Source organism: Pan paniscus, chromosome 22 (assembly GCF_029289425.2).
Source record: "Pan paniscus chromosome 22, NHGRI_mPanPan1-v2.0_pri, whole genome shotgun sequence".
Taxonomy (NCBI): Eukaryota; Metazoa; Chordata; class Mammalia; order Primates; family Hominidae; genus Pan; species Pan paniscus.
The window spans coordinates 33,610,352-33,632,355 of NC_073271.2; the positions used below are offsets into that span (position 1 = coordinate 33,610,352).

General features: G+C 38.5%; 1 protein-coding gene across 10 annotated transcripts in view; it reads left to right on the forward strand.

Moving 5' to 3' along the window:
- Window positions 1-19,436, forward strand: part of DYRK1A (dual specificity tyrosine phosphorylation regulated kinase 1A) — a 154,191-nt gene extending 134,755 nt beyond the window's left edge. For all 10 annotated transcript variants that reach the window (XM_034948179.3, XM_063601383.1, XM_057300947.2 and 7 more), the window contains 4 exons: window positions 380-520; window positions 9,536-9,842; window positions 10,355-10,479; window positions 16,173-19,436. In XM_034948179.3, the coding sequence (XP_034804070.1) occupies window positions 380-520; window positions 9,536-9,842; window positions 10,355-10,479; window positions 16,173-16,793 (1,194 nt within the window). In that variant the 3' untranslated portion in view covers window positions 16,794-19,436. The remainder of the gene's footprint in view (window positions 1-379; window positions 521-9,535; window positions 9,843-10,354; window positions 10,480-16,172) is intronic.
- Window positions 19,437-22,004: the final 2,568 nt, after the last annotated feature.

Consider the following 22,004-nt stretch of genomic DNA (forward strand, 5'->3'; position numbering starts at 1 on the left):
TCTTGAGTGCACCACTGCACTCCAGCCTGGGTGACAGAGACCCTGTCTCAAAAATAAGTAAATAAAAAAATTTTTTTAAATAAAATTCTCCCAAAACAGAAACTTTAAAACTTCCTCTCATCTTTCCTTACTGTTCAACATTGTATCCATGGCTACCTGACATAATATGTTTGTTAATTGACTGTCTTCCCTTCTGTGGGGTATTTGACTTAAGGAAGGAAGGGCCTTTCTTGTGTTTGTTCATTACTGTATGCTGGATGTCTAGAGGAGTGCCAGACACACAGGAGGTGTGCAATTTATTTATGAATGAATGACTTGATGAGCAGGAGTAGATGTACAGTAGAAATTACAGGTTTTGTTGTTTTTATTTTTAATACAGGTAGATCAGATGAATAAAATAGTGGAAGTTCTGGGTATTCCACCTGCTCATATTCTTGACCAAGCACCAAAAGCAAGAAAGTTCTTTGAGAAGTTGCCAGATGGCACTTGGAACTTGAAGAAGACCAAAGATGGAAAACGGGTAAAATAAGGATATATCTGTTTTGAGCCTTTATTAAATTTCTTTATCATACCTGTCTTTTTATAGCTCGTTTTGCATTTACTTGAAATCAGTGTGTTTCAGTTAACGATTTTATTGATACCTTACATAGATATTTTGTTCAGAAGTTGAGTATAGTTTGACCTGAACTATCAGGTATGGACCAGTGTTTGATTAATGGTCAGAGTTATCTTTAAAACTTCATATTAAAAACTGTATGCCTGCATTTTGAGGCAGCTGATCACATCACCATACTTGGTTTCAACAGTAGAATTAATAAATTTGACCTTTGTTTCTCACAGCTTGGGCATGTAATGAGGTCACAGTTAATACTGCAGCTGTGAACAGAAGTCACAATTGGAGTAAATGATTTTTTTTTTAGGTTCAGTTGGTAAATTATGTCAGAAGATGATTTTTGGCTTAAGTAGTATGTGATTTTTTTCCAAGGATATTAACTGACTAGATGGTCCTTTGATAGACTTCAGATTCCTAGCTCATTGACTTGGATAGCAAAAATTTCACATCTCCAAAATCTTTTAAAGTGAGGTTTTTAAAACATTTGGTTTGTTTTAGTAATTTTCTTTTATCTGAGGACTTTTTAAAAGATACCTAAACTATGTCAGTTTAATAGAGTAAATGATGCCAATTTTGCATCTTGATTTTTTACTTTTGTTTTATAGATCTGTAAATAATCATGTTTTGTAATTTACTTTGGTCCTAGTATTGAATGAATGTAATGTATAAATATGTGATTGAATATGACCCCCCCACACACATGTACATACAGAAGTCACCTTGAGATCATAGTTTTGCATTTTATAACATTTAAGAGTTTATTTTTGTTTCAGTTATTATTTTGCCTTGTGTTTTAGCGACGCTGCCACCAGGTGTCATTTTCAGTGAACTGAAGATGGTTGATTGCCTTAATTCACCTCCACACAGCTATGGAGTCATAACTTTTAATATCAGATGATTTTCTTTAGAATATTTAAAAGCACATACGTAGTTGTATCTTTCAAAACTGATTTGTAAGTTATTGTGTTCTGCCATATTCACTAAAGCTATAGGCAGTGCAGTTTCCAACTGCTAAATTATGCCTATTCCCCATAAGGAAAGGATGGAAAATGCCATCGAGACCTCCTGGGCCCTTGTTTTTTCTTTACCCACATAGCTCATTAATCATGGCCCATTTTCCATGTAACCAAAACTTAGTCTGGGAATCCTTACTAGCTTCACCAGCATTTAAAGGAGTTCCTACCAGTTTGAATTAGCATGGAGAGGAAATTAAATCTTTTTTATGTTGTCTCTCTCTGTGATACAGGCTGCTGCTTTCTCCATTTCAGATTGATTTATTTATATTTTGCTTCTGCTATTTTTTTTCCTCAATAAAACATCGCATTCCATCTCCTAAATCTCTGCCTTACAAAAACCACAGTGACCTATCATTTCTTTCAAATTGATCTATAGGTATTACTATTTTTAGTTATTTGGGGTGGGGGCATTTCAGAAATGAGTAGATTGTCTTTTTCCTTTTAAAATTGGAAGTGGATATCTTAACATACATTTAATACATGTGAATTAACTAGGTTTTTATGAGATTTTAGTCGCACTTAGCAATTGACTTAAGCAACTTAATTTTTAAAAATATGAAATAATTATTTTGCTTTTAAGAGATAAATTTTGTAACAAAAAGTCAAATTCAGAATCAAATAATTACATTACAAATGGTACACTAAGAATTTTGACTAGAGATACAAATAGATGTGCATATACTTTCATTGGCTATCTCTTTGTGGTTTGTTTACTGATTTTATTTTTACTTTTAATTTTTCATTTTACATTTCAAAAGCCCCATATTAGGGTTTTCCAATAATGAAATAAATACTATATATTTTTTTCCTGGTGGAGGTGCAGAATGAAGAAGACAATAAATGATGCTTTTTTTGAAGTACAGTTTATATAAGATACATATTTTAAGTGTTGAGTTTGTTTTCACCTTTGTGTACAGCAGTGTCCCCCATCTAAACCAATATGAAAGATTTCTATCATTCCAAGTCCTCTTGTGACCTTTTCTGTTATCCCACTACTTGCTGATTTCTATCATCAAAGACTAGCTTTGCTTTTTCATTGGCAAACTTAGTATAAATGGAGCCTTATAGTATTTATTGTTTAGTTTTGGGTTTTCTTCACTCAGCAAATGTATTGTTTTTGGAAAATCATCAATATTGTATGTCTCAGGAATTAATTTTTTTTTATTGCTTCAACATATTTCTTTGAATGAACATGCCATAATTTATATTCACCTGTCAGTGGTCATTTGGTTTGTTCCCAGTTTGGGACTATTATGAATAAGGCTGCAGGGAACATTCTTTTATACATATGTTTTCATCTCTCTGACAGCACAGTCTAAGAGTAGAATTGCCAGGTCATGGGGTATGTGTTTACCTTCACAAGAAAACACCAGTTCTCCAAAGTTGTTGTATTTTATATTCCCATGATGCATGAGGGTTCCAGTTGCATGACATCCTCACCATTTTATATGGTTTGTCTGTTGGGTTTTAGCCATTCTGTAGTGGATATGTAGTGGTTTGCATTTGCATTTCTTCATGGCTAATACCACCTTTTCATATGTTTATTAGCCTTTCATATATATATTCTTTGTCACAGGTCTTTCCCATCTTTTGCTTGTGTTACTGAGTTGTTTAATAATTGAGTAGTCCTTTGTCATTACGTTTTTTGTCACATGTATGTCAGTGTATTTCCCTAGACTGTGGCTTTGCCTTTTCCTTTCTTAATATGGTATCTTTTGATGAATAGGGAGTTTTAATATTGATGAAGTTGTATTTGTCAACTTTTTTTGTTTGGTATTTTTTTTATCCTGAAAAATCTTTGCCATCTCCAAGTTTGTGAAGATATTCTTCTGTTTTTTCTTCTAAAAGTTTTTTATTTTTATTTTTTAGTCTGCTTTTACAGTTAGGATTCTGTGGTCCATCTTGAATTAATTTTTGAGTGTGGAACAGGGTGAAGGGGTTGAAGTTCATTTTCTTCCATATGCTTACCTAGTAGTTACAGCAGCATTTGCTGAAAGCAATTGCTTTACCCTGTTGATATGTTTTCTATTCTAGGTCCTTTCTTTTCACATATGGATTTTAGAATCAGCTTGTAAATTTCTACCAAAAAAATGGTGCTAGCATTTTGATTTGGGTTGCAGTTGGGATTGCATTCAGGAAAATGGACATCTTAACAATATTAAGTCTTCCACTCTATAAAGATGGGTTATCTCTCCATTTATTTAGGGCTTAAAATCTCTCAGCAGTGTTTTATAGTTTTTAATGCAGAAGTCTTACATATTTTGTTCACTTTATTCCTTAGTTTTTAATTTTTTAGATGCTATTTTAAATGGCATTTAAAATGTATAATTTCATAATTTTTCATTTTTGGTATACAGAAATACAACTGATTTTTGTATATTGATTTTGTATCCTAAGACCTTGCTAAATTCACCTATTCTAGTACAGTTGACCCTTGAACAATACAGGTTTGAACCGCACAGGTCCACTTGTATGCACATTTTTTTCTGACAAATAGAGTCAGCCCTCTGTATCTGAAGGTTCCACATCTGCAGTCAAATGTGGATCAAAAATACAGTATTCCCTGGATGTGAAACCTGTGTATGAGGGCCAACTTTTCACATATGTGGGTTCCGCATGGCCTCCTTGTGGAGCTTGAGTATGTGTGGATTTCAGTATGTTTTGGGGGGGTCCTGGAACCAACCCCCTGCGTATACTGAGGGATGACTGTATTTTTGTTGTTGAAATTTGATAGGGCTTTCTACTTAAACAGTCTTAATGCTCCATGAATGAAGACAGTTTTGTTTTTTCAATTGTATGTCTTTTTTGCTTTTTTAATATCATGAGTGAGTTTTGAATATTGTCATGTTTTTTCTGCACGTATAGAGATCATCATATGATTTTTCTCCTGTTTTGTGGTAAAATGCATTAATTTTTTGAATGTTAAGCCCCACCCTGTGATAACCTACACTTGGCCTTGATATACTATTCCCTTATATATATATTGCTCAGTTCAATTTGCTAATCTCTTGGTAAGAAATTTTGTTTCTATGTCATTAATGGATATTTGCATAACATTTTATTAATAAAACCATCATTGGGGTATTTGATTTTAGGATTGTGCTGGACTTGTGAAACTATTAGGAAATATTTTTTCTTGATTTTCTGAAAAAATTTGTATATGATTGGTTGGCATTATTTCTTTTGTAATGTTTAGTAGAGGTCATTGATGAAACCTTCAGAACCTGGGACATTTTTTGTTAGAAGGTTATTTAATTATAATTTATGTTTTTTGATGAAAATATGGTTATCCAAGTTTTTTTAAGTTAGTTTTGGTAAGTTGTATCTTTCAAGAAACTTTTCTTTCTCATCTAAATTGTTGAATTTGTTGGCATAAAATTATCAATAATATTTTACTATAATTTTTTTTAAATATCTAGAGAATCTGTAGTGATAGTCTCTCTTTTATTCCTGATATTGGCCATTTGTACTTTCTGTTTTTTCCCCAAGTAGTCTTGCCTCAGGGTTGATCAAGTTTATTAATCTTTCCAGACAACCAGCTTTTGACTTTGTTGATTTCTTTTTTTTTCTTTTCTTTTTCTATTCTTGATCTAGTTTCTATTCTGTTTTTTGCTGTTCATTATGTCCATTTACTTGGGTTGAATTTACTCCTTTTCCAGCTTCTTAAAGGTGGAAACTAGATCATTAATTTTTAAGCCTCTTTGCTACTATAGAATTTAATGGTATAAATTTCCCTCCAAGCACTGCTTTAGCTGCATTCTGCAGCTTTTTATATGTTTTTGTTGTTGTTGGTTTTTCTTTTCTTTTCTTTTTTTTTTTTTTAAGACGGAGTCTCGCTCTGTTGCCAGGCTGGAGTGCAGTGGTGTGATCTCGGCTCACTGCAACTTCCGCCTCCCAGGTTCAAGCAACTCTCCTGCCTCAACCTCCCAAGTAGCTGGGACCACAGGCACCCACCACCACGCCCAGCTAATTTTTGTATTTTTAGTAGAGACGGGGTTTCACCATATGACCAGGATGGTCTCGATCTCTTAACCTCGTGACCCACCTGCCTTGTCCTCCCAAAGTGCTGGGGTTACAGGCATGAGCCACCACACCCGGCCACTTTTTATATGTTTTAACAGTCATTCTGAAATGTTTCTAACTTGTGATTTCTTCTTTAACCTGTCATTAGAATTTTGTTACATAATTTCAAAATATTTGAGGATTTTCTAGATGTCTTATTGAGTTCTAGTTTAGTAGCAGTTTGGTCACAGAACGTGATTTTAGTCCTTTAAAATCGAGACTTGTTTTATGGCCTAGCATCTAATGTGTCTTTGTGAATGTTTTATGTGTGCTTGATAAGAATTGTATTTTGTGTGTGTTTGGCGTAGTGGTCTCCAACTATCAATGTAGATCAAATTGTTTGATATTTTTCTTCATATCTTTTATATCTTTGTGTGTATTTGTGTATATTCTGTCAGTAATTGAGAGAAGAGTCTTCATTGATAAGTTTGGATTTGTCTTAGACTCCCTTTGTAACATTGCTTTATGGTTTTTGAAGCTTTGTTAATAGGTATATGCATGTTTGATATTGTTATGACTTATTGATAAATTGACCCTTTTATCATCCTGAAATGTCCCTCTTTGTCTCTAGTCATGTTTGTCTTTAAGTCTGCTTTGTCCGATATCACTATAGTCTTACCAGTGTTCTTATTCTTGATATTTTCATGGTGTGTGTGTGTAGATATGAAAGATATGAAGAAAAATATGCAACATGTGTAGACACACACACACACTTTTACCCTTTTACTGTAAACCTGTGCCTACCTTTATATTTAAAGAATTATTTTTGTGTTGTGTGCAACATATGGTCAAGTCATTTTTTTAATCTAGTCTGATAGTGGTTAACCCATTATTCAGAGTTTTGGGTTTAAGACTGTTGTCTTATTTGTGTTCTGTTTGTCTTTCCTGTTCTTTGTTTCCTATTCCTTCTTTCCTGCCTTTTGCAGGGAGGTTTGTTGAATACTTTTTGGCATTTTATTTTATCTCCTGTATTGATTTTTTTACTTATTCCTCTATGTGTCATGTTTAGTGTTCCTTTTATAATATGCACGTTTAACATTAGTTTACCTTCAAATAATAATATATTGCTTGTTAAACAGTGTGATAACCATGTGATTCTATCTACCTCTTGTGCACTTGTTGTATTACTTTTGCATGTTATAAACCTCACAACACATTGTTGGCTGTTTAAATAAAAAATAGATTTAACACACAAAAGAAATTTAAAAAGACATAAAATAAGGATAATAGATCTTTTATATTTATCCTTATATTTGCTCTTTTCTGGTGTTATTCATTCCTTTTTGCAATTCCTAGCTTCCATCTGGTATTATTTCTTCAGCCTCAAGACCTTCCTTTAACTTTTATTTTGTAATGAATAAGTTATCCCGATGAATTCTCTCAGCAGGTGTTGATCTGAAAATACTTGTTTACCTTTATTTTTTGGAAGATATTTTCAGTGAATATAGAATTATAGATTAACTTCTTTCAGCGAAAGAAAAAGATGTTACAATATTGCTTAAAGATGTATTGACTTTTTTTCTGGATTACACTGTTTCTGTAGAGAAGTCAGTGGTTATTCTTAGCATTGTTCCCCTGCATATAATATTTTCCCCCTCTTCCCTCTGGCTGATTTTAATGTTTTCTCTTTGTTTGATTTCCGCAGTTTGACTATTTACCTAGGTATGATTTTCTTTGTATTTTTTCTCCTGGGAGTTCACTGAGTTTCTTGGATCTGTGGGTTGATCTCTATCATCAGTTTTTGAAAATCCTCAGATACAGTCTTGCCAAATATTTGTTCTGCTTTCATCTTTCTTCTAGTTCTCCAGTGATGTGTATGTTACAGTGCTGAATATTATCCCAGAGGTCTCTGTCTGGTTTATTCATTCTGTTTGTGTTTTTAATTTGGATAATTTCTTTTCCTATCTTCTCATTCACTGATTTCTTTTTTTTCCTTGTGCTGAGTCCAGTCTGCTGTTGAATCCATTAAGTGGATTCATGTGATGTTATTGTTATTTTTGAGACAGGTTCTCACTCTGTCACCCAGGCTAGAGTGCAGTGGTGTGATCATGGCTGATTACAGCCTTGACTTCCTTGGCTCAAGCAGTTCTTCTACCTCAGCCTCCCAAGAAGCTCGGACTACAGGAGTGGTGCAACCACCATACCCAGCTATTAAAATTTTTTGTAGGAATGGGGTCTGGCTATGTTGCCTTGGCTGGTCTTGAACTCCTGGACTCAAGCAGTCTTCCCACCTCAACCTGAGTGTAGAGACATGAGCCCAGCCTATATTTTTTAGTTCTAGCATTTCTATTTTGTTTTAAATATAGTTTTTCTCTTCTGAAATTCTATATCTATTCATATGTTGTCCACTTTTGAACTAAATTGTTTAATTATTTATCATAATTTATCAGAAGTAATTTATCATAATTATTTTAAAGTTCCAGTCTGCTATTTTCAACATCTGCACCATTTATTTATGTGTATCTTCTATTGGGTTTTTTTCTTTTGATTGTGGACGTCATTTTTTAAAAATGTTTGTAATTTTTAAATGTGTGACAAATTTTCTTTGCTTAAGAACAGTTAAAGATGGAAGTGAGTCATATTTTCCCTCAGAAAGAGGCCTCTTAACTCTGTCAGGCCCCTCATGTGGGGCTGAGTTGATCTCTTTTGTAGCTTAGCTGACTCTGGGCTTTGCTTGTTTGACTTAGATTCTACTCCCCACTGTTTTCATATGTTTTGAGCTGGGATCAGGACATTCCCTTCAGCAGTGTTTGTGTCTTTAGAACCAGGGAAAATCTAGTGGTCTCTATACATTACTGCCCAGTCAGCAGCCCCACTCCTAACTCTCTGTGCCTGGGAGATCGCCTTCCTCCTGCTGTACTGCCCCATCCTTCTGTCTGTCCACTCCTGGCCATCAGAAGTTGGTTCAGACTTGGGCTGGAGTCTTCTCGCTCATCTGTGGCATACTTGCGCCTTCTCCCACTGCAGGTCTCTTCCAGGAGAGGCTTTTCATTTTGTAGAATTCAGGAGATTTTTGTTCCAACTTTGGATCCTCATACAGCTCTCTGATGGGTCTTTAAAAGGCAGTGATTTTATGACTTATTAGAGGAGGAACAATCATCTCACACATTTCTGCATTGTAACAGAAGTCAAAGTCTGGTGATGCTATTCTTAATAAATTCAATATTTATAGAGGTTTTAAGGGTTATAGTATTATCTGTCAAAAATGAGTTTTCAGGAAATCTCAACACACGTTAGTTTATTATTACATAGATTTTCTAAAGGGAAGCATACATAATTTTCTCCTACCATGAGCAGGTAGGGTTAGGCCAGTGCCTTTTTATGTAGAACATCCTTGGTGTCATTGCCATAGCTTTCTTGGGCTGCTGTTGCTGAAGGAAGTGTAACAGGTGCTGCGGGTGCACAGTTAGGTAGGAAAGAGGCTCCCAGCCAGGGTGAGCAGGGGCATGCGTGCTCTCTGTAAAAGACGAGAGAAAATGCTTTTAGCCTTGTGGACCTCTGCTGCATATTTTTTGTTTTTGGTTGCTTGTTTTTACAACCTTTGAAAACAGAAAAACCGTTTGTAGCTGGAGCTGTAGAAAACCAGGCTCTGCATCAGGCCATAGTTTACTGACCCCTGGGCTAAATGATCTTTGTAGCCATTTTTGGTCTCAGAATTAATGTTGAGCTGTAACCACCATGCATTTGGGATAGTAATGTGTGAAAAGGCAGAGGATTTAACTATGAAGTGTCCTTTTTAATAAAGGCCTCAACATATATATTTAAACATATTTGAAATTAAATTATGTGAGTGTTTACGTATTCCACCAAATTTAGAGAAAGCCTTTCATCTTCTCTCTCACAGGAGTACAAACCACCAGGAACCCGTAAACTTCATAACATTCTTGGAGTGGAAACAGGAGGACCTGGTGGGCGACGTGCTGGGGAGTCAGGTCATACGGTCGCTGACTACTTGAAGTTCAAAGACCTCATTTTAAGGATGCTTGATTATGACCCCAAAACTCGAATTCAACCTTATTATGCTCTGCAGCACAGTTTCTTCAAGAAAACAGCTGATGAAGGTACAAATACAAGTAATAGTGTATCTACAAGCCCCGCCATGGAGCAGTCTCAGTCTTCGGGCACCACCTCCAGTACATCGTCAAGCTCAGGTCTGTGCTGCTGCGGTTAGATTAGGCTTGGGAATGTTTTGTGTTTTCTTTATGAAAAAGTGGGATTATTTTAAAGTGTTGATTAAATTTGTTAACAGAGTGGGGAGCAGTTACTTTACTTAAATCTGTTCTTTGTAGTTAGTAGTAAATTCATCTCCCCCAAAGCTCCAATATTTAGTTACACATGTAATAAAATCTGCTTGGCAGTTGGAAATCTATTTACTAACCAGCATTTTAAATTACTTCTTAAATGGAATTTTTGTCCACATTGCTTGAGTTTTCCCCTGCCTTAACCAGACTTCATTGTATTTTAGTTCAGTGGTGGACGAGAGAGAACCTGGTTTTAGTCAGAGAATATGAAGACTTTGTGATATACTTTCAAGTTAATATTAGAGATTTTGTATGTGTGTGTGTGAGTACTTTCAGTTTTAATGGTATAGCTTCAGAGTATAAATTTGAACAAAATGAATTTTAAACTCACAGTTGTATTGTTTTGTGTTGTGATATTTCAGGTGGCTCATCGGGGACAAGCAACAGTGGGAGAGCCCGGTCGGATCCGACGCACCAGCATCGGCACAGTGGCGGGCACTTCACGGCTGCCGTGCAGGCCATGGACTGCGAGACACACAGTCCCCAGGTGAGCTCGCACGTGGTTCATTTGCTTGTGTCACCTGCCATGCTCAGGTGGAGCAGCACTGGATGCCAGGTGCCTTTAGAATGACCGTATCATTTACCCTAGAGGTTCATGACGTTCTCCTGTCTAAGGAAATGTAAGTATTTATCATAGAGAAGCACATTCTTGCAGTTTTCCTCCTCCTCGTCTAGAAGTGGCTAACACTTACTGGGGGCATAACAGTTGTTGTTTTGAACAGTTTTTTTCCTGTGTTTATCTCATTTACCAAAGCAGCGTTTTGAGCCTCATGCTTCTTTGATTCCCATTTTACAGTGGAAACTGAGACTTCACGGGCTAAGTAAATTTCCCTGGGTCATGATCTTAATGACTCGACTCTGCTTCCTCCCATGATTTTTTAGCATTTATAGTCCTGGATTCTGAATCAATTTCTGATTTGATTTTAGCCTTTTTGTTGTTGTTGTTTTGTTTGTTTTCTGTTTTTAAACCTGTTGAAGAGGATCTAATTAAGTACTTTTTCAAAATTGGAGTGAAGCAGATGGTGATGGTAAAAATATTTAAATAATCTAATAAAGTTGTAAGTTGGTTCATACCGAGTTTTGCGTGATGGTGTTTGAAGGTGAGAGGCCAGTGTAGTATTTGATGGATGAGTAAACTGCTGTTGATTAAGAGTGCACTCCATTCTTGTGACTAGGGCAGCTGAATGGTGCTGGAGAAAATCCCACATGCAGCTGTTTGTCAGCACTGTTAATACTCACCAACCTCTACTGGGCAGTCTTAACATGTTTTCAAAGTTGTCCCATCCTCTCCTATTCTCTTTAATAATAGTTTCAAACTTTTCTACTCTCAGAAACCTTTGCCCTCCCCTTCTCTGTTCTTACCCACTCTTTGCTTTGTAAGGAAAAGAGTCTTCAGACAGGAACTCTCTCCGCTTTGTAACATTGAATACATGATCCTGCCTATGTGTGCACTGTCCACTTCTCCTCTACCCCTTTTTTGTTAGAAGCAGTGTGTTTCTTTTTGCCTAAGGCCAAGCCCACTCATTGTCCTGATCCCCTCTCTCCTGCCATCATGGGGGCTTTGCCCTTTGGTCTCCCTCAGCTCCGGTGTCTTCACTCTCTACTCTTTTGGCTTTTTCTGTTGATCAGCATTTCCTCATCCTCAGGCCTCTCCCATCTTAAGCAGCACCTTTGCATGTCCCCCTTTCTTTCCCTATACTTCTGCTACCTGTGGTCTTTGTCTCTTTACCCTGAAGACCTCTTTGCCTGTTCCACTTAGGTCCTGCCCTCCAACTCTCCTGCCGGTGTCAGCGGTGACCTTTATTCATGGGTCCAGTGGACACCCTAATGCTATCTTTCTGCATTCTACAACTTCATTTGGCAGTGTTGACTTTTCCCCACTCTTTGAAACACTCACTGCTGGTTTCCTTGGCAGGATGTTCTTCTTTCCCTCCCCCTACCCCTTTTCTTTGCCCTTTCCTTCACTGTCTGTTTCGTTTTTTTTCTTCTACCCAGCACTGAAACCTGGGTGTTCCTCCAGGCATGACCCGTGTCCCTTCCCTACTCCGCTTAATGTTTCCTGGATGATTTCAGCCACACCTGCCAGGGCCTGCAGTCACCATCCTCATGCTAGTTGCTCCTAAGTCTTGACTTCTGACTTAGACTTCACTTCTGAACCCCTAGGGCCTTTCTAATTGTTTACTATAAATGTCACCTTGAAAGTCTCAACAATATGTGCACACACAGCACATAAACTGAAGTCATCATTTTCACTTCCTTCCCAACGCTTCTACTTTTGCCATTCTTTGTAAAAATGGCCCTAAATTTACCCATTTGCTCAAGTTGTAAATTTGGAGGCACTCCTCTCTCCCTCTTTCCCCACACTGAATCAGACAGTAAATTATCTGGATTCACCACATCTTAATACGTTTTTATTCTCCACCTTTCACTTTACCTCATTGTTATGACTTGTCTTACTAGAATGGAGTGTCTAATTCCATTCACCTGTCAGCACCGTTCTCTTCCCTGCACCCAAGTAAGCTTTCACTAAAGTGGTCTCTTCTTGCTATTTTCCCTACCTTTTTTCCCCCCGCTGAGACGGAGTCTTGCTCTATCGCCCAGGCTGGAGTGGAATGGAACGATCTCTGCTCATTGCAAATTCCGCCTCCCTGGTTCAAGCGAGTCTCCTGCCTCAGCCTCCTGAGTAGCTGGGATTACAGACGCACATCACCATGCTGGCTAATTTTTGTATTTGTAGTAGAGACGGGGTTTTGCCACGTTGGCCAGGCTGGTCGTGAACTCCCAACCTCAGGTTATCTGCCCATCTCGGCCTCCCAAAGTGTGGGGATTACAGGCATGAGCCACTGCACCCGGCCTGTTTTCCTTACTTTAAACCAGTTTTGACTTGCCCTTCTACCTGAAATGAAATGTAGACTTATTATCAAGGCGTCGGTGCTTTCCAGGATCTGGTCCCCACCGAGGCCATTCTTTCTCCTCTTCACTCACCCTAGTCACACTAATTCATTTTTCACTTTGTGTAATATGCCACATTCTCTCTTACTTTTCTTACATTTCCTGTGCTCTCAGCCTGGAACACTCTTTTCTTCCTCCTTTTGTTTTGGTAACTACTATTTATGCCTCAGCTCTTAAGTATCACTACTCCCAGGGGCTCTCTCTAAATCTTCAGACCATCCGCCTGTCTTGTCTCTTCCCTTTCTTTCTTCCAGATCTATTCCATACCGCAAATACATACAAGAGTAGCATAAGACACCGCGTTCTTCCCACCTGGATTTCACAGAGGTCAAGATTTTGCTTCAAATCCTTTTTTATTACTTAATTTTTGAGTGGTTGATATAGTCACATGGTTTTAAAAATAAGTAAATATAAAAGGGAATTCAGCGAAAGGTTTTCCTTCCTTCCATGCCTTCTAGCCCCTCAATTTCTAAACCAGTGTTATTAGTTTATTAGTTTTTTGTATACTTTTTGAGATATTTTATACATATTCAAGCAAATACAAATACATATTCTTCATCCACCCTTTGTACACAAATAGTACCATACCAGGCAAACGCTTTCAGAACATCTTGGTTTTTCTAGTCTTGACATATATTTTGGAGCACTTTCTGTATATCAGTAAATAGAGAGCTTTTTCATTCTTTTATTTATTTGCACAGTATCCCGTTGTTTAGATATTCCATAAGTCTTTTCGCCATTCCCCTATTGTTTGTTTATTCATTTTTTTATTTATTTTTAGAGCTAGGGTCTTGCTCTGTAACCCAGGCTGGAGTGCACTCGTGTCATCACAGCTCGCTGCAGCCTTGAGCACCTGGGCTCAAGTGATCCTCCCACCCCAGCCTCCTGAGTAACTAGGCCTACGATTGTGACCCAGCACACCCTGCAGTGAGGTCTCACTATGTTTCTCAGGCTGGTCTTGAACTCCTGGGCTGAACTGATCCTCCCACCTCAGCCTTCCAAAGTGCTGGGATTACCGGTGTGAGCCGTCTTGGCCACCAGTCCCCTATTTATTAATGGACATTTAGTTCATTTCCAACCTTTTTTACTATTTACAAATGGTAGTTTAATAAATAACCCTGTACGGTAGTGTCCCTTCTTATCCATGGTTCCAGTTATTCAGTCAGTCACGGTCCAAAAATATAAAGTGGAAAATTTCAGAAGCAATTCGTAAGTTTTAAATTCTGTTATGAGTAGCACGATGAAATCTCATGCTGTCCCACCCTGGGCATGACTCATCCCTTCGTCTAGCGTGTCCACACAGTAGATAAGTTACTTTGCTTTGTAGCCATCTAGATTATCAGATCAAAAAACATAGTATATAGAGGGTTTAGTCCTCTGCAGTTTCAGGCATCCAGTGGGGATCTTGGACTGTATCTCTTGTGGGTAAGGAGGCACCACTGTACATGTCTCATTCACACATAGACATTTTATCTGTGATATAAATTCCTGAAAGCAGAATGACTGTTTCAAAGGGTAATGTGATTTATAATTTTGATAACTATTGCCAGATTGCCCCCTATGTGATTTTCTAATCCAGTAACTTGATTAACTTCATATAAAAACCATATAGTATTTTCTGAGAACTCACTGCCAACTTTTCTACTGATTGTTTTCAGTAGTATCTCTTAAAAGTTTGGTTCTCAGACCACCTTTGTTGAATAAACACTTAACAATTTGTGCCAGCCATTGGATAGAGACTGAGCCTTTTGCCTTCCTAGAGCTTACAGTGACACAAGTAAATAAAATGAACATGAAGAAAAATGGCAAGTAGCATTAGCTGTTAAAAAGAAAATAAGGATAATTTGGTAGAGAAAGACTGTTTGTTGGATAGGATGTATGAATTAGAATAGGCCAAACTCTGATATAACAGACCCCCAAAATATGGTAGCTTAAAGAGTACCAAGTTTCCTTCATTTTTGTGCAACAGTCCAGAATAGGTGTTCAGGTTAGTGGCTGGGCTGTCTTCCAGGTCCTGATCTCCTACGATCTTGTGGTTCCACCCTGCCCTAGGGCCTAGTTGTCTACTGTGTCCAGCAGGCAGAAGGACTTGGGAGGTATTATCTTGTGTGCCAGGCTAGCAGTGACATACAAGCTTTCATTCACATTCCATTGACAGCTTAGACATATGGCCATCAGTAAGTACAAGGGAGGCTGGGAAGTGTTGTGTAGCCATGTGCTCAGGAACGAGAAGAATATTGTGCACAACCAGTAGCTTCTGCCACAGTTGTTGAGGCAGCATCAGCCAGAGTGGTCAGGGAAGGCTCTGGAACTGAAGCGATGAAAAAGAGACATCCAAGCAATAAGAAAATCCAAGAAATAACATTTCTAGGCAGAAGGGAGCAGCGTGTTACTAGTACACTGAGGCATTTGAGAGATTTTGACCCAGGGGAGGAATGGAAGGCAGGTCTTCTTTGTTTGGAACTCCGGTAGCCAGGGATAGGATGGGTGGAGAAAGAGGTTAGAGAAGTGGGCATTGGCCAGATGATGCAGATCGTTGTATCCATTTGGGTTTGTTTTGTTTTTCTAAGTGCAGTGAGAAGTCATTAAAGGATTTTAAATAGGGAAGTGATTGGATTTGTGTTAAGAAAAGATTGTTCCTGCTACCCTTTGGAGAAGGACAAGGATGGAAACAAGGAGTTCATTTAAGGGGCTGTTGTGTTAGCGTAGGCAAGAGATGATGGGGATGAAGAGAAGAGGCCAAATTTGTAATCTATTTCACAGGTAGACTCATAAGTTCTTGCTCATGGGTTGGACAGAGGCATTGTTGAGCAGCTAGGTAGATAGTAGTCCTTTATTGAAAGAAGAAAGATGGAGAGAGGAAGGACATGAGGGAAAAGTAAAGACTTCCTTTTGGACCTGCCCAGAATACTATCCAGCCCTTTTCAGGAAATATTTGCTGACCCCTGGCATAAACAGTGCTCCCAAGGAAGGACAGTGGCTAGTGAAATAGATGAACCTATTTAAGGATATAACTTCCTAAAAATTGCAGCTTTCATGATGACATTTTTTGCCCTTGAAATGTATTTGGGATTTTGTGTTATAAAACTGTCTAACACATTAAAAGTTTAAAAAACCGCTTCCCCCTGATTAATATGATGCTAGTTTGTTAGTGTCATGGGTTTTGATGGAAGATTAAAGCTTGGAAACAGTCCTCTGAAAAATCCTTTTAAAAATCTGTTCTTTCAGGTGCGTCAGCAATTTCCTGCTCCTCTTGGTTGGTCAGGCACTGAAGCTCCTACACAGGTCACTGTTGAAACTCATCCTGTTCAAGAAACAACCTTTCATGTAGCCCCTCAACAGAATGCATTGCATCATCACCATGGTAACAGTTCCCATCACCATCACCACCACCACCACCACCACCACCACCATGGACAACAAGCCTTGGGTAACCGGACCAGGCCAAGGGTCTACAATTCTCCAACGAATAGCTCCTCTACCCAAGATTCTATGGAGGTTGGCCACAGTCACCACTCCATGACATCCCTGTCTTCCTCAACGACCTCTTCCTCGACATCTTCCTCCTCTACTGGTAATCAAGGCAACCAGGCCTACCAGAATCGCCCAGTGGCTGCTAATACCTTGGACTTTGGACAGAATGGAGCTATGGACGTTAATTTGACCGTCTACTCCAATCCCCGCCAAGAGACTGGCATAGCTGGACATCCAACATACCAATTTTCTGCTAATACAGGTCCTGCACATTACATGACTGAAGGACATCTGACAATGAGGCAAGGGGCTGATAGAGAAGAGTCCCCCATGACAGGAGTTTGTGTGCAACAGAGTCCTGTAGCTAGCTCGTGACTACATTGAAACTTGAGTTTGTTTCTTGTGTGTTTTTATAGAAGTGGTGTTTTTTTTCCCAAAAACAAAGTGCAAAGCTGCTCGAATCAGAAGGAGATTAACACACTGAACCGCTACAAGAGGGCAAAGCTGATTTTTTTTTTTAACTTGAAAAGATTGCAAAGGGACATTGAAGTGTTTAAAAGAGCCATGTCCAAACCCATCTTCATGGATAGCTCAGAGGTATCCTCTTTTTGCTCCCCCATTTTAACTTGCCACATCCCAGTCACAGTGGGGTTTTTTTGTCTTTCTATTCAGCAAAAGTTAATGTTCAGATGTTGGTCTTGGTCATTTGCCAACTAATTTTAAAGTAAAAGGCACTGCACATAATTTGCATAAAGGGCCCCATGAGGGTGTTTTTTTTTTTCTTTTTGTCCCCCCATCCCCCCCTTTTTCTTGTTTTGTTCTGTTTTGTTTTGGGTGGGAGGGTGGGAAATTTGGGTTTTTAAGTCCTCTAAACACACTTGGGCACGGAAATGCAGTACTGTAAGGAAGAGGGACCTCCAGCTTCCACAAACACCATCTTCAGCTGTATGAAGGGGACGGTTGTGGTGAAGTTTGTCAGGCACAGTAAGCATGCTGAGTGGCGGGGATCAGAACTCTCCTATCTGAACCTACTGAGGAGCAAAGCAGCAATTACATGGGATCCTGTGGCTCTCCCGTTGCAGAGGCCACAGGAAGATAGGATGGAACGTGACTGGTCTCCTAACCAAGGTGCACTGAGAAGCAATCAACGGGTCGGTCGTGGCCAGTCCTGGGGAGGTCTGAGTGGTGGTCTTTGGGATAACCTTTGGCCTTATGGATTTGGACTCGAAATTAGAAGAGCCTACCATTTCAGATGCAATCACTTTTGGACATGCTTTTGCAGACAGTCCTTAATGCTGAAAACACAGAGAATGGGTAATTCAAGAGGCCTTTCTTTTAAAATAGACTTTTGTGACCCACTAATTGTAAGGTATTGCAAGGTCACTTTGCGTGTGTCATAAAGTTGACTTCCTTATTGGTTGAAGGTCACAGAAGTAGTGGTTTGCTTTGATGGAAATAGCTACAGCTGTGTCCCTTCCTGCTTTTTACTTTTTCTTTTGCTTTTTCTCGGCACGTGGTATCTCCACCATTTCTTCTGCACAAAGATGTCTTCTGTTCATCCTGAACATTTTTAAAAAATGCAGAATTTTATGTGACTGCTTTTTTGCCTCACAATTATGCTGTGAATTTTACAAAAATTTATTTTCTTTTTTGATAATTTATTGTACCAAAGCTGTTTTTATAGCACATAGATGTCTGTAACCAATAATGTAGCAGTTCTGCACTTTGACACAAGGTGTAACTAGACCATTTTTAAATGTCAGTTGAAAATTATGGCTGTACTATTGCTTAAACAAAACTGGAACTGTTGTTGAATCCATAGCCAATACATTTACAGCAATCTGTGTACTGAACATAATAGATTGACATCTAATTCAAGATTACAACATCTGTTACATTCTAAGTGTGTTCAGGCTTCTGAAGGTAAAGGGACACTGGATCCAGAAGCTATGGAACCAGCAGTTGATTCTTGTATTCCTGATTAACCTACTTGTAGACTTGAAAGCAAGACCTTGATTGCACCAACAGGTCCAGAGTATGAGCGCAAGTAAAGCAGAACTCTCATGCGTGACCTGAGCAGACAGGCTGGTATTTAACAGGTGCCTCGTGTTGAGATTACGCTGCCTTAATGTAACACAGTCTGGCAGTTGCTAAATTTGTGTTCCCATTTTAAATTGACCAATTTTGGGGTGTGACACTTTTGAGCGGTCGAATTGGGAGAATGAAGATAAGTAATTTACCTGTCCAGGATCAAAAGAAGCCTAGAAAAGAAGCAGTAATCTACCTCTGCCGATAACCTGTTTAAGATGACTCAGCAGAACACCGCGTTTCATTCTATTGGTCAATTCCATGTGGCTGACTAGGTCAATTTTTTTTCTGAACAAAAGCAGGTTTTTATATGTAAACAGTGAGAAAAGAAAGGCTAAACACTATGTAAATGTGAATGGAAACTTGGAAATACTCGTTTTTATAAACTACAAAAACTTTTTGTTGTTTATCAGGAAATCCATATTTATTTTGTAATTAACTGTCAAGCCTGTGGATGATTTTTTTGAACTTGGTAGTTCATAAAGGTTTACAGTGAATAAAAGGATATCATCTTGAGTATAGCAATATCAAAAGGAATTCAGTAGTTACTGCTGTTTAGGAATATAAGGTTAAGATATCATATGGGTCAGGTCATTTTTTTTTCTGTGCTGGTTGCCACATCTTAGCAAGCACCAAAAAACTAAAGCAGTTTTTAAACCGATATTTACATAAAGAAAATCATAAAATCCAATGCTTCTGCATACTGTGTTATGTTACAGTCCAGTTTTGTGTGCTTTACTACACAGTTTGGTTACAGGACTTCTGTGCATTGTAAACATAAACAGCATGGAAAAGGTTAAATACCTGTGTTCAGATTGTAAGATCTAGTCCGGACTTGCTGTGTATATTGTAACGTTAAATGAAAAAAGAACCCCCCTTTGTATTATAGTCATGCGGTCTTATGTATGATAAACAGTTGAATAATTTGTCCTCAGACTCTTTACTATGCTTTTTTAAAAATTAATTTAAGAAAAATGTAAACATAGTAAAAATCTTCCTATGCAATTAAACTGGTCCAGGTCTGGTAGGTATAGTATCAAAGTTGAGTTAAATGTGTAAAAAGGAAACTATTTGAGATACATTGACATAGGCATCAGCAATCTCTGAAAGTAAAAATTGGAGGTTTAACAGATCATTTTGATTTTTCACATTGATTTTATTTGAATGTTTACATAATTTTGTGATTCAAAATGCTCATATTTTAGTTGGTAGCATTTCGAATGGATGTGAGGGTCTGATGGTTTTCTCTGATATGCTTTGACGTGCTTGGATGAAGGAGGGAATACGAATACTCATTCTTCCTTCCCTAAATCCTCATACGGGGACATATCAGAATTAATTCTTGCCACTGTGATTCAATTGCTAACCTAAAGTCTTCTCTTTTTACAAATTCACCTGCTTCAGTATATATTAAGGTGGCTTTCGAAAGGCAAGATACTTATTTAAAAGTTAAGCGTGAGTCTGTAAAATTAAGGTTGGTTGCGTAAAGTTGAAGTTAACCACATGTAAGAAAGGAAAACTTCCATTAGTTTTCTTCTTAGGGTGTGAGAATTTTACCTAGGCACATGGATATTGGGCTGAAAAAAAACCCGACATTTTTATTTAAAACTACATGTAAAAAATCATGAAGGATTCAGTAATTATGTTAGGCTCACAAGTGACCATTGAGTTTGCCCCTGTACTGCTTCCCAGCTTTTGTGGTGTTGAACTTTTCTGTTCTTCCAATAGGGAGATACGTAATCAAAATACACACGAAAACAAGATAGCAGGCACTCAGTTCTAGGCCAGTTTCTCAGTTTCCTTTGGGCCTGCCTCTATTTTGATAGTCGCAGAATGCAAGTTCAGATGCGATCCGGTGCATTCTGGGTGGTATCCCCATAGACAGAATACAAGTTCAAGACTCATTTTTATGTCCATTTTTATAGTGGTAGACTGTATGTAATAGACCAGATGGTTCATTCCAAATACATGACTTGGTCTTAGTGCCATATATGAAGGAAGTTTGAAAATGTAATGGGGACAAAAGCCGTGCGTGACTTCGGTATACCCAGACTTCATTCAGATTTCTTAAAAATCTGCTAGGGATGTCTGTTGACCAGACGTTGGAAAACCTTTGGTGTCAGGGAGAGTAGAGGAGAAGTTCTGATTTTCATAACCCTGGTTTCTTATCTAGGCCTGTTTCCTTGCGTGAAAATATACATCATCAAGTAATTTGTAGTACAAAGAACAAGAGAAGAAACCCTAAGAAGATAGCTTATTTGTTATCCTCCCTCTTAATGACTAACCTTAATCCAAATGAATCCACTGAGAACCAGCCTGTGGATGCCTACTGGGCTTTCACCCTGGACCAGGAATTTTTGACGTATGCCTGTGTTGAAGGCACTGGATGCTTGTTTTGTGGAAGACATGTTCATTGAGGTAAGTGGCTCATCGCTTGGTGTGTTTGGCTGTCTTCGGCATTATGCATAGCCAAGGTCCCAGATTTTGGCTGCTCTCAGTGGGTGTTCTTGCATCAGAACTTTAAAAAAAATAGCACTACCTTAACACTGAGACTGTCAGGTATTTGTCAGTATTTATTTCTAATTTCCTACTTTAAATCTTAGGAGACAAAGTGTTTCTCCAACTGGACGCTGATTTGAAACACAACTAGAATGCTACAGGTCTCTCTTCCAGTATGCAGCTGCTGTACCTGAAAACTTTTCCCCATAATTTCCCATCTTTAGGGTATGTCCCTGTTATCAGGTGTGGAATTAATGTGGGTAAATTTCCATTTCAGTTGAATTTCCTGCCATCCCTAGCAAAACCTGTGAATCCTTCTTCAAAGCATAGAGGAGGCAGAGACAAGCCTTAAATCGGCTTCCTTTTGCTTTTACCAGGTAGCCTGGTTCAGTCCCAGCTGGGTCCTGAAGGAGCACAGTACTAGAGCCTGAGTCATGTTGACTATTAATCAAGTGCATTAAGTTTGGGTCAGGCAAAGTGGTGGCAAAAGTTCATGATGCAGGACAGAGGAAACAAGTGGACAAGACAAGTGGAGCCCAGCTCTGTTCGCATGGGAGGCCAGGCGATGCTGGCATGGGTGTGGTTGGCTGAGTTCTCATAGCTAGAGAAAGGCCATGTAGGTATTCGTGCTTAATGTTTGAAAGAATGTCTGTTTGAAAGACCAGCTATTTGATAATCTTTCCGATTAAATTTCTAAAATTGCTACTTTGGGAATTTTTTTCTTCTTGTAAAGTTCTGCTTCCATTATATACTCATTTATTAGTCAGTGTACTTGCCCCTGAATTCCATATCTGAAACTGCAGTCACAGGGGAGATTCAGAGCCAAGGGCAAAATAAAGTGGCAGGCACTGGGTGTGTGTGGTAGTTCTGCACTAGGGTGGCCAGGAAGCAGCCAAGCAGGTGTGCCGGGCAGGGGGTTGTTAATGAACACCCAGGCAAGAGGACGGGCCTGAGCCTGAGTGTGGCCAGCAGAAAGTGTTGAGTTGCTTAAAAGAGACC